At 23.0% G+C, this 13,565-nt stretch overlaps 1 protein-coding gene across 1 annotated transcript; it reads left to right on the plus strand.

Annotated features, from left to right (window-relative positions):
- The first annotated feature begins 3,569 nt into the window (after positions 1–3,569).
- On the plus strand, positions 3,570–10,742 carry LOC135144224 (transmembrane emp24 domain-containing protein bai-like). Its single transcript, XM_064076207.1, has 7 exons — positions 3,570–3,752; positions 3,819–3,939; positions 4,166–4,245; positions 6,678–6,733; positions 8,394–8,452; positions 9,468–9,541; positions 10,663–10,742. The coding sequence occupies exons 1-7, from the start codon at positions 3,570–3,572 to the stop codon at positions 10,708–10,710; spliced, it is 621 nt and encodes a 206-aa protein (XP_063932277.1). The 3' UTR covers positions 10,711–10,742.
- The last annotated feature ends 2,823 nt before the right edge of the window (positions 10,743–13,565 follow it).

The raw sequence follows: 13,565 nt of genomic DNA on the forward strand, positions 1-13,565 counted from the left end.
TTTATAATATTAATATAATAAAAGGAAGTATAATTAAAAAATTATATAATAAAACAAAATTTGAAAGTTTAAATAAAAATATAAAAAGAATTTAAAAACATTTATAATTATAATAATGAAAGTTGAGAATTTAAGTATTATATATTTATTAATTTTTTTTCTTTAGAGTTCTGATATTTTTGGTATTTTCCTGAAAGAAATTCATTTGCAAGAGGAAAAGTATTATATATATTAATTTCTCTTTAAATATAAGCTACCTGTTTAACATCTATATTGCTACTACCAAAGAAAAGTTATTTTTCTAGTGGATGAATTTAATGCTTTATATAATATGACTACACTAAAAGGTTTACTTTATATTATTAATATTATAATTATTTATTATATATTAATTATTAGGATATTTTTTTACTACTACACATTTTGCTTTACTGCTTTATATTTTTTATTATTATATTTAAACTTAAAGTTTTTAACTGAAATAAAGAAGAATTTGTGTTTTAGCTTTTAACGATTTTTGTAATTTTTTTATAGTAAACAATTATATTATTACTGTAAGGTTATACTAATAATTTTGCAGTGCTTTTTTTATATATATATAAAAATTGTTTATTAAAAATTAAAAATTCAGTAGTAATTATTATTTTTTTTACAGTAACCAATCATATTCTCATTGTAAAGTTATACTAATTAACAATTTTGTAGTCTTTTTATATATAAAATCATATTTATATTAAAAATTAGTAATTATCATAGTTTGCTCATAAGAGCATTTCCTCAATATTATAGTGTACTTCATTGACTCTTATTTGCCCAATAACCTTATGAGCATAAAAGGTTGAATATTTTTTAAATAAGCAATCAAATTTTATAGTAGAGAGTTTAGTTTGACTACAAATATATTTTTTAAAAGTTTTTTCAGTTTATGTAAAAGATAAAAAATCATAAAAATCTATTAAAAGTAAACTAGAAATAATTTTTTTAATACACTAAAAAAAAATTTCTTTTGTGCGTGCCACTTTAAACATAATTACTAATATTGTAATACTTGTGTAATATTAATGACTTTGTTATTGAATTAAGAAATTAAGTAAGTGATCCTTTAAAAAGGGTACTTTTTAAAATTGACTTAAAATGTTGTATAACTGTTTAAGCTATCACTATAATTTTTAACTTTTTCTTGCGGTTATGAACGTCCAATGAAGATTCGAAAATTATTAGACATTTCTAAATAACTATAGCCTGTCATTTTTTGAATGATTTTGTTAAGAAAATTTAAAACCTTTTTTTTTTCTGTCAATGCATGAAAATTTTCTAAGTGCTTAATTATAGATTTTTTTTCCAATCCCATCCATGCACGACAACTGTCATTAGTGCATAACATACGTAAAATGTGGCATAGCACCAATCAAAAGGTTTTTTTAATTCATAATAATGACTATCATCACTATTATACTTTTTCTATAATATATATCTACTATTATATATAATATTATTTTATATTTTTTGATATTTCCATCATTAATTTGTATCGCTAATATATTATTATTTGTTTTTTACTTTTATTATTATTTCTATCATATTTATATTTATCATTATATGTAATTTATATATATATGTGTATATACTATTCTTTGTTACGTTATAATAAATTTATATTTTTGGTTATATATTTAATTACTTTATATTACCTAGTTATATTACCTTTATAACTGTTACAATATTACTGATACACTTATTATAGTATTTTTATTTATGATATATATATATATTTATTTATTTATACTTTTTATTATATATAATTAACTTTTTTTAATTTTTCATAATTTATTATTATTTATATTATTGATTTTCTATATGTTTATAATTTATACCAATAATTATAAATATAATTAATATTTTTCTACTGAGTGTACTTTGTTTACTTATTATAATTTTTTTTATATAAACTGGTTTTGCTGTTTGTAATATATTAACTATTCATATATTAAATGTTATTATTATTATTTCATATTTATTTCTAATATTATAATTTTTTTCTGTTGTACACTTCACTTTTTTTAAAAAAAAAACTTTTCTTTAGTGAACACTCGCCCTTATATAGTGTATAAGTTTACTAATAATAGCGGTACTAATAATAATGGTAATAACTCCAGATCTATAAAGTGGCTGCTACTAGCGCTTCGGGGCACACAACAAACTTTCCTGTTGGGCTCGTCGTTGCTGATTATATTGATAAATTCGGAATTGAAGTGAAAAATTATACAAAAGAAGAATTACTTCTTTTGCTTAATTATTATCACCACCGCCGCGCTATAACTTTCCGTATTATATATTGTTTATTATTGGAAATTAATAATATAATGATTTATAAAGTTATAATAATAATAACTACAGCACCTGAATTTATTTATCGGCAACTTTCGTTACTTTCTGGAATGAATCCGCTTGAAGTTGTCAAAGTTTTGTTTGGTTAAGCTCGCAAATCTCTTGCGATTGTGAAAATAAATTATATTTTGCTTTTTAACCTACTATTATTACGTCAAATAATTGAGGCTATAATCTTCTATACTAATTTTTGTGTAAGCAAATTTGCTTGTAAGCATGCATTTTAGGAAATGAGGAATCGATTTTAAATTTATTTTTCCTTCATCTTGAAACTTAGCTCTATAAAAATTTTCTAGTTAGTTAATTTAAAGCAAGTCATCTATATTTGCCTGTATACTAAGGATAGCGCTTGTATGGTGTGTATACCCTGTAGAATAAAAAATTTAAATTTATTTTAATTTAAAATAAAATTTTTATAAAGAAACTACTTGTCAGAAAAGCATAGGGTAATGGCATTACATTTGAAAAAAAACTTTAAGCCACTTACATAGTGTAAAATATCATAGATATATTAAAAAAAATCGCGATTTTTGGCTAAGAAGTAGTCTCGGGTAGATTGCAAATTATGCTAATTTGCCTATTCGTAAAAAATGGTAAAACATAAAAGAAGGAAATGAAAGGAAGAAACTTTGCGATAAGATTAATATTTAAATAAATTAGAAAAATCTCAAAAATTATAATTTTCTATTTAAACTTCTTTTTAGCTTCCTTGCTCTCTTAGTTTTTTTGTTTTTAGATCACAAGCGATAAAAAGGTACAACTCTAAAGAAACGGTTTTATTATTACAGTTTGATTTTTATTTTTCATGGAGTGTTCTTTAAAAGTATAGAGTAAAAACTAATATTGTTTTTCAAATAATATTACACTTTATAAAATATTTCTTAAACTCTTTCACATCTGACATTGGAAGTTAACTGAAGTGTAATTTATTATTTAAGTTTATATATAAATATCATTAAAAAATAATGAGCTCTAACTAATTAATTACTTTTTTATAAAGAGAACAAGGCAAAGCTAAAAAAAGTTGGAACAAATATCTTAAGAAATTGCGCGTTAACTCGAGATATTTAATAGTTAAAAGAATTTTTAATCAATTTTTTTAATGAGGGCAAATCAACAGTTAAAATGACTTCTTTTGAAAGGTTTCCCCTCTTTTTCTTTTAGCTCAGCTAGGTACGTTGATGACGGAGTTTTGGTTATGTCTTGTCCTTCTTAGTTTCTTTCGTAATGCATGTGTGTATAGTTTAAGCTTTGACCTGAACGCAGGATCAAAAGTTTGTTTAAGTTTGGATTTACTCGAAGGTGATCGTGCTCAAGGCACTTATACAGTTAAAACGGTTTATGGGCAAAACGTAAATTTTCAGGTTATTAATATACTTTAATACGCCTTTATTGAAGTAAATTCATTTATTATTTTTATGTTTCGACAGATTATTAACAAATGGGACAAAATTGTGCACAATCATGAAAACTTTGAATCTGGTAAGCTTGATTTCCTGGCTAATGAAAAGGGCCAGTACGCTTTATGCTTTACAAGTATATTAGGAAAGGGTAACTTTTTCAAAATAATTAGTAGTTTTAAAAAGTTTTTATAAAAGTAATTATTAATTAATTATCTACATAAAAGAAATTATATTCCTTTTTTCCATTTTTTATAGTAATTTTACACTTGAGCGTTATAAACAATCTTTTTTTTAAAATTATAATATTACGAAAACAAAATTTTTTTTATATATAAACTTTATGCTACTGATTTTAATATTATTTTATTTTAAAGGTTCTCCTCTCAAAGATCAGAGAGTTTCACTGGAGGTAAAAGTCAAACGTAAGCTCTTAAGCCAATTAGATAAGCAAATGGTTTATAACAACTTAAATTTTTTTTTATCTTGTTTGTAACGTACATTAATTTATATTTATTACTTTTTTAAAAACTAAACTTATTTCTTTATACTATTTTTTATAATATTCTGAAGTATTATATTCGATTGTAGTAACACTGAACTAATTTATTATTACTAGCGCATTTTTTATAAATGAATAAAATTTTAATTTTAAAAAAAAAAAATTTTCCAAAAAATTAATTAATTAAAATTTCCAATTCTTTTGCATCTTTTCAGTTCTTCATTATTTAAGTAAGAAAGATTAGATTCAGTGTGTTTATGAGTTTATAAAATATATTAATTATCTTAATAATTTTAACTTTTTTATTAATTCAACTTAAACGCGCTCTTGCTTACAAGCAGAATCTAAATTTGTATACTTTTAGTATTCGTTTTGATTCATTTTTTAAATCAAATCGTATAAAATTTTTAACTGCAACTTGTTTTATTACATATTAATTCTTAATTAAATACTAAAAAAAAATTAAATTCGTAATGAGTGCCTTTATAAATTCTCATTTCGCTAATTAAAAAAATAATGTTTAAAATGTGCGCACGTGGTTAAGAATGTAATTTTTTTCTATTTATTACAATAACTTGGTTTGCTTGCAGCGACACTGCTGCTTATTTTTTTTATTAATAAAAAAAAGTTTAATTAATTTTTATGAAAACACTTTTTTGCTCTTCAATATTTTAATAAATTAACAAGTTAAAGTCGTTTCTTTTTTTTAAACGTCATAGTGTAAATTTTTATTTAGTAATTAATTGAAATTTCTTTGAAGGTTATATTAATATCTTGCAGCATTTATTATATATTTTAAATTTTTTTAGAATCATTTCCGCGTAATTAAAGATGCTATCCGTAATCACTATTTTTACTTTATTAATAATTTAATAAAAAAAATATTTTATTAAAAGTATAATTCAATTCTCTTTCGCTGCAAAAAAATATTACCTGGATTTTATTAATTTGGTAATATTAATTTGGTAATAATAGTATTATTGACGCAATATAATATTTTACATTTTAAAATGATTTTATTTCTACTGCAATTGTAGCACCTTTAAAAGTTATAGACGGGGCCTATATAAATACGTGGTTACTAATTGTTGTAATCGGGTCCTTTTCATATGATTAATAGAAACTTATTAGATTTTAATTTTAATTTTTTTTTTTTACTTGAAGCACTTCTATTATAATTTCTTAGCAAGCAATATTTTTTAATATATAAATAAAAATATCTTACTATATATTTAATTTTGATCTTTAACCCTTCTTACCGTTTTCATGGTTTTTATGGTTTTTGCTTACTTGCATAACTGAATTATACTTGCTTTTAATTTCAAAATTTTAATTTTTTCTGGGAAATTTATTTTTTGCATCGCGAACTTTACTTTTATTAGATATTGTATTTATAGTAAGTGATCAGTTACATTTCATTATAAACCATAAATCACTGTTTACTTTTTTTATAAATATTTAAAATTTTTTTTTTTTCCGGTGGGCCAAGAAATTTAAGTGTTTTTATAATTTTTTTTTTCTTGATGCTAATTTTACTATACACTGTTAGCGTTGGTAAATATAGTAAACTTTTTTTTTAAGTTTAGCTTAAATTTTATTTTGTTAAAGTTTGAGTAAAACTTTTGAAGTTTCAGTGCTTTATTTCGATTTTTAATGGTTTTAAAAGAATCGAATATTAATGTAATTTTTGCAGATTTTCGTTTTAATTAAAGTCTTCAATAAAAACTTATTTAATTTTTATTAAATTTAGCAGATTTATTAAGAACTTATAATTATTTATGCTTTCAATATATTAATTTTTAATTTAATCTTTACGGTAATCTTTAAAAGTATAATATTTTGGTTAAATTTTCTTTTTGAAGTCTTTTTTTGGTAATTTTTAATTATATATAGTAAATTTCTAATAATTTGCGGTTTTTTTTACAACCTGGATGCTTTTCTGAGTTATATTGTATTAGATTATATTATTTTTCCCGATTAATATTATTTATGGTAATGTTGGTAACTTTGCTTTCAATATATATTTTTACTTAGGGTAAATGACTTTTTTAATTTTTTTGGGTGCTTTCATTATAGCAAACTGCTAAATATATAAGAATTTGGATGTTTTCAGCTTTTTATATTTTTTTGGAAATTTTATTGATTGAAATTTATATAAAAAAGTTATCTGTTAATAGTAGTATAATTTTATATCCTTTTATGCTGTTTTTATTTAACTGTTATAGTAAACTGCCATATTCTAAATAATTTTAATATTTCTGTACTTATTACTTTTTTGGGTACTTTATCATTTAAAAGATTTTATTGAAACTTTTTATATGTTCTGGAAGTTTTTCTGTTTTTAAATTTTTTAACAAATTCTCTTTTGTTTTCTATTTACTTTTAAGAAAAACCAAAAATCACTTGAATTACTTTTAGGAGAATACGAAGAACTCGGAGCTGAGTAGCTTTTTTATTTATATTTTATTATTACTGTTAGTGATAAAAGACATTCTTTATTTCCTTTTTATATGAAACTTTTAAGAATATAATTATATTAACCATTTTTACAATATAAGTAAATAATAACTTAAATAATATATTAAAGTACAATTTAAATTTTATCAATATTTTTGTATTTATATAGACAATAACATAATAAAAATAATACGAATATTGTTTCCTAAAATTTTTTTAAAAAAAGTAATATAAATAATTAAAAAAGTAATAATAAATATTTGAGGGTAATAATAGTAGGATAATACGTTTCTCTTTTAAATCAAAAATAGTTTATATACATTTTTAATAAATTATCTTTTTAAAAACTTTTATAGAAATAAAATGAATATTTTACTTTTATAACCAAAATAAACAAAAATTATTATGTTCTTAATATAATAATAAAATTAAAAATTATATTTTTTTAAAGAAAAAGTATATATTTTTACTTAACTGTTTTATTGTTAATATGTATAAAAATATATAAATCTTAATTGTATTTAATTATAAATGATTTCTTTAATATTTATATAACTAAATAATAAATGTTTTATAAAAGTTTTAAATAATATATATATATAAAAAATAAGTAAACGAAGTGATGAATATTTATTTTCTATATAACTATTATGAAAAATAATAATTTTTTTATCAATTTGGCATTTTTTATTTGTAATTTATAGTATTTTAAGTATTTATATAAAAATATTATTTAGTTTTATTTGTATATATATATATGCATTTCCACGTGAACTTAAATAAAGATTTATAATTTTTTTTATCTTCGTTATAGTTTTAATATTATTATTTTAAATGAAACTTTAACTCTCACTCTTCAGAATTTTTTTGGAAGGCCTAGTTATTCTCATGGTTTTATTATAACATTTGATTGGCTAATTTATATTAATTTTTATATTATAAATTTTATTGGACGCGCTTTATGGATATTGTTTATGAGTGGTCAAATTTATCTGGCCAATACAACTTGCCCACTTCAAATATATTTTATTATTGATTCTTTATTAAAAAAATAACTTTTTTGTCATTTTTATCGGGCACGGGCTTTGTAGGAGTAATCAATTAGAATATAATTAGGAGCAATTTCAAAACTCAACGATTTTTAATAGTTTCAAAGAAGCATTTAAATCCCGTGTGGGTTTTAAGGTTTGAGGTTTGTGCAGAACTAATGACCATAGTCGCTGGAATATTTTTATTATTGTTTTTATATTAATACTCATTAAACGGTTTATAATATAATATTATAATATGAAATAAAAAAATATTCTTTCAAAATAATGTTTTTAAACATTTTTATAAATAATTTATAATGAAAGAGAGTAAAAATATTTTCTAACTGTTATGTTATTGATCTTATTATTCACTGTACAATTTTTATAAAAATTTTATATGATATAAAATAAAATAAAAATTTTCTGTTATTTTATTAAACGATTACACAAGTAATTAGTATATAATAAAAGAAAGTAATTATATTATATATTAATGTTAATGTATTATTATTTATTAATTTATATTTATAATGTAATCTCTTGAACAATATTTATAATATTATAAAAAAATAAAAGTTTTAATTTATACTAAAACATACTTATTAATAACAATAGAATTGCGTACGACATAACGGAGATGAGAAGACGAGAAGAAAGTATAAAAAAAGTTTCTGGTAGTTTATTTCAATAATTAATAACTTGAAAATACTTATTTTTATTAATAAAAAAGGAAAGGAAGAGGTGTTTTTAAGTGTACTTATTTATATATCAGTAATATTTATATTTACAAATTTTTAAACTACTTTAAGGAAAAAAATTAAGGAATGAAAAATATTTATAAAAACCAGTAAAAGTTTTGTAGGTTGTTATTGGTGCAAAAATTTATAGTTTATTTAAATAGAAGGAAGCAGCGTAACGACTGGCTAAAATTTTATTATACTAAAAAATTTTATTGCTTTAATTTTTTCTTTATAAACTTTTAAGCTTTTTTAGTTATTTATATGTTTTATATTTGGTAAGTTTATTTTTTATTTATTAATATACAAAATTTTGTGTTAATTAGTATTTTCAAAGTAAACTAAAATGTTTATATATATATTGAACTGCTTATCATAATAATATCATTGCAAATAGTATTTTAAAGGGATTATTAAATAATTTATTAGAGAAATAAAAAATATTATATCGGAAAAAAAGTATTCAATTTTTAAACGATATATAAAATTTACTAGAAAACTTAAAGTTATATGAACGAAATATAAATGTATTATTTATTATATTTATAATAACATGAAGAAAATAATATAAAAAATATAAGTATTATAAATATTTATTAACTTTTTTCTATAATAAAAACATTTTATAATGTAGATATCTATATTAAGTTATTTTTATTTTTCAGCCATGTGCGTTTTAACTAAATCGACTCTAATAATACATTACGGAAAATGCGCGTGCGCGCAAGCAGCGTTTAAAATTATAGGATAACATACTTGCTTAAAAGATTAACATCTTTTGAGTGTAGCGCAAAGTAATCCCATAAGGATTCTACTTATGCCTTCTTTTTTTTAAAAATAGGTACTATAGTTGAATTATAAAAACTACGCCACCTAGTGGTTTAGGATAACAACGTTTAAAAAAAATATTTTATGCTTCTTTTAATAAAATATGTAATTTCTTATATATAAGAGTCGATTAACTCAAAATTGTTGAATTTGAATCTCATCTCGATGGTTTGTTTAATCGCTTCAGCCGCTGGTCAGGTTTAACCGATAACATACTTTATAAATATCTATGTTAATATTATTTTTGCTATTAAACAATCCAGTCAGTATACCAGTAGAACACTCTTTTATTATAGTAATAAATTTTTTACTTGCTTTCGATTAACAGCGATCACACTGTTAAGTATTTAGTCAATAAAATTCGTTTTATCTTTAATATGAATTTTTTACGCCCAATAACAAACACAAACTTTTCACTAATAAAAAAAAGGTTACTTTCTATCCTTGCTATGCGCGTGTTAAAAGCTACCAAAATCATCGCTTCTTAATTATATATAATTAGTGAGTTTATAAAGGAGATATTTTAACCACCGGATTTGCTCAAAAGATAATAGTAGAGAAGAATAATAGATAATCTTAATTAAAACTTATATAAAAAACTATTATAATAAAGAAATCATATTTTATTTGTAATAATAATTGAAAAACTTTTTTTAAAAAGAAATAAAATAAATATTTTTAGTAAAAACAATAATTATAATAATAATGAAGGTAATTAACACTTTTAATTAAAACTAAAGTAGTAAAGTTATTTTAATCAACTTTACAATAAAAAAATATTTTTAAAATAATGAAAACTTAATAAAAACTATTTATAAAAATAGAAATTATTAAATTATTAAATAAATTGATAATAATATTTTAGTCTTTAGTAAAACAAAGAATAAATCGTCTTATAATTAAAAATTATTGGAAAGGGTGGTAGTGAGAATTGTTGAACTGTCCTATTCGTGACTGCAGTTATATTAACAGGAATAAGCCGATTTATATTTTTCTTAGAAATTTTGCAAAATATAATAAATTTTTTTATAAGAGCTAATTTGTTGACGTAATCCTATAATTATAATTTACTTACTCTATTTGTATACTTGCACTGTAAAAAAAATCCAAATTTTAATATGAAAAACTACTTCTCTATGAAATTTAAAAGCCAAATACTTACTTTAGTTAATAATTATACTTTATTATTTTTACTTTCTCTTTGATTTTTAAATAAAAGTTAAGAATTAAAATACTCTTGTGCTACTAAACATCTATTTTTTAAACAGTTTTGTACATTTCACACAACTAATGTTTCTAACTTTTTAATTTTTTAATAGGTATTCTACTTGAGAAAGTTCTTCAAGTCTAAAAAACTTGTGGATTAGAAGAAAAGATAATTTTATAAAATAAATTTCAGGCTAACATATTTTTGGGCGGAGAAAGTCATTGTTATATCAAAATTATAAAAGAAAATACATATTGCCAAATCCATTTTTTTTTAGGAGAATATATCGAAAGGTTTAAGTAGACTTTCTTGATTATATCATTTCGCTTAAAGAACGATATGCGAATTTTAAGTTAATTTATAAAAGTTGTGTATTTTTACTACTATAAACAAAAACTGAAAATTTTATTATTTTATGCTTAAAAAACTTAGGAAGTTGTTTAAAATATAACTTAAAAGGTGTAGTACGAAAGTATACTCAATGAAGTATTTAAAATATTGTAAGAAAGTTTTCGTAATAACCATAGAAGGTTTGTTGCAAAAGTTTATTATTCACCTTTTTAAAGTTGCAACGTTGGTTTTCTATTTGAGGGCTTGAAAAGACAGAAATATAGAACACTTCTATTTTTGCTGAGCAGCACCGCCTATAACGTTTTAGAAAATTCTCAAATAGGCATAATTTATTTAATGCAAGATTTTCTAAAACTTTTTTAAAATTAGTACAAATAAAAGCATGCAAAGATGTAATTTTAGTTGGGAATGTAAAAGGACAGAATCCGCGTTGCTCTGCTAAAGTTTAGAACACTTCCCTTTCATAAATTTTGTGCGATGGATTAAATAGTTTTTTAATGAAATAAACCGAATTTTGTAGCCAATATATTTTTAATTAGTAATAAGTACACTAAATATTTACCTTACGTTATATTTTGAAATATAAGTTGAATAATTGCTATAACATTATACACACACACGTTTTTCCCACGCAACACTTTAAAAAAAAATTGTTCTGAGATGATGAATAACAAATTAGTTACCTACAAATTTTTCGTAAGTCACAGCTTAATTTCTAACCTATACGTAATAAAGAAACTAAAATTTACTCTAAAAGTTTAATAGCGGAACCAAAATATAGTCAAGGGTAAAAAAAGGAAAGGCCAATAAAATTAAAAAGAAATAAGTTAAAAGATAAAAATAATAGTAAAAAAAAGTTTAATAAGAGCTTGGTTTTTAGCTCTCCCCTTAAAATTACAAAAAACTTAGTTTTATGGAATACGAAATGAAGTGAGGAATATTTATAAGGAAATAAAAAAAAACCAACAATCAATTTTGGTGATTTCTTCGTTTTTAAACTAAAAAGGTAAGAAGAAAGGGAGAAAGGTGGAAAGGAGAATTTGGCTGATAAATTTTTAATTCAATCTTTTTCTTCTCCTTTAACTAATTTTCTTAAAGGCTTCAACAGCCGAAACCTATTGATCCCGCTTGTAGTCATACGCTTGCCTCAAAAAACAAACCATGCAAGGCTGAGTATTTATGTAACATTAGTACAGCGGAATCACGGATGGCCCATTAGTTCAGATATAATTTATATTATCTATATCGATTTACTTGGATAACCGTAACACTAATAAACAAGCTAATACATGCCGGACAAGTGGCGGGGAGAGGAGAAGAAAGTAAAGTAGGAGCCATAATAGGTAATCATTTAGTATTTTCCTTTTAGTTTTTTTTCTCTTTCTAGGGGGAATCCTATATATCCTAAGCATGAAACTATATGAACAAACAGAATTCTTGATTTCTTTTCTCCGTTATCTAGGTAGATCATAAGAACTTTAAGAATCGCACATACGGTTCCTTTTAGGTATCCTACCATGTTAAAAAGTGCACGCCCTCTTTAAGAGGGCGAAATACTATCAAAATAATTCACTGACCAATTTTTCAAGCATTACTGGACGAAAATCTCAACAAATTACTTTTCCGCCATCTGAGCCGGGTACCGATGATGGGGTTAATCATCTCTAGATTCAACAGCCCGAAGTGATTACTTTTACGCCTCCATTTCTAGGTCTTCTAGATCCTTCAACTTATTAACGCCTTCCGCTATGCAGATAATTGAAAGGAGAGCTTCCTTTAATCAAGATAAATAGACAGGCTTTTTTAGGGGCAAAAAAGCCTACAATAAAGTTAATAATTTATAAAGAAAGAAGTGATAAAACTTAAAAACAAACTTTGATAACAAAAGCTAAAATGTTCAAGTCTTGTAGACTTGTTATGGAAATTAGAGAGGTCCCTCAATCCTTGCCGCAATTTATTAAGCATACCACCCATATATCATGAAAATGGCGTAGCACATACTGCCAGCGGTAAATCTAACGTTTTTGCTCATCGCTTGTACTTCTTTTTCGTGAATTTCACTAAGAAACAAGAAGAGGGTCCTTGATATGAGGCGACCTCTAAAATCATGATTTAGACATTCTTCATATTACTTGTTGCGAAGAAATTATTAATATAATCAATCCGTTCAAGACCAAAAAGGCTCTGGGACCAGAACGGTATATCCAACCTGATGCTTAAACATTTACTACTAAGGCTACTGCCTATGTAAAAGAGCTTTTTAATTCGATGTTAACTATACCCTACTTTCCAAATCGTTGGAAGTTTGCAGGAGTTGTTTTTATTACAAATAAAAATAATCAGGAACTTTATTACAGACTATCGGCCCATATGTTTACTATCCTGCATTGGCAAAGTAGCGGAGGCTGTGATACTTGCAAGATGAAAAACTTTGCGAAAGAAAAGAACTTCATTCCACAGTCTCAATTTGCTTTCCGTGAAAAACACTCCAGATCTCAGCAGATTCTAAGACTTTTAGAATGCATTACTAAAGCCTTCGATAAATTTGGCAGAGGAACTACCTATAAGATAGCAAAGTTTAACTTTCCCAAGCCTTTAGCCCGATGACAAAATATTTTCTGTTACAAAAAATTCACAGTCCTTATAGGAACGGTTAATTCCAAT

This window comes from Zophobas morio, unplaced genomic scaffold, assembly GCF_036711695.1.
Source record: "Zophobas morio isolate AGI-343-1 ecotype UQ-CSIRO unplaced genomic scaffold, CSIRO_AGI_Zmor_V1 ptg000085l, whole genome shotgun sequence".
NCBI classification, from domain to species: Eukaryota; Metazoa; Arthropoda; class Insecta; order Coleoptera; family Tenebrionidae; genus Zophobas; species Zophobas morio.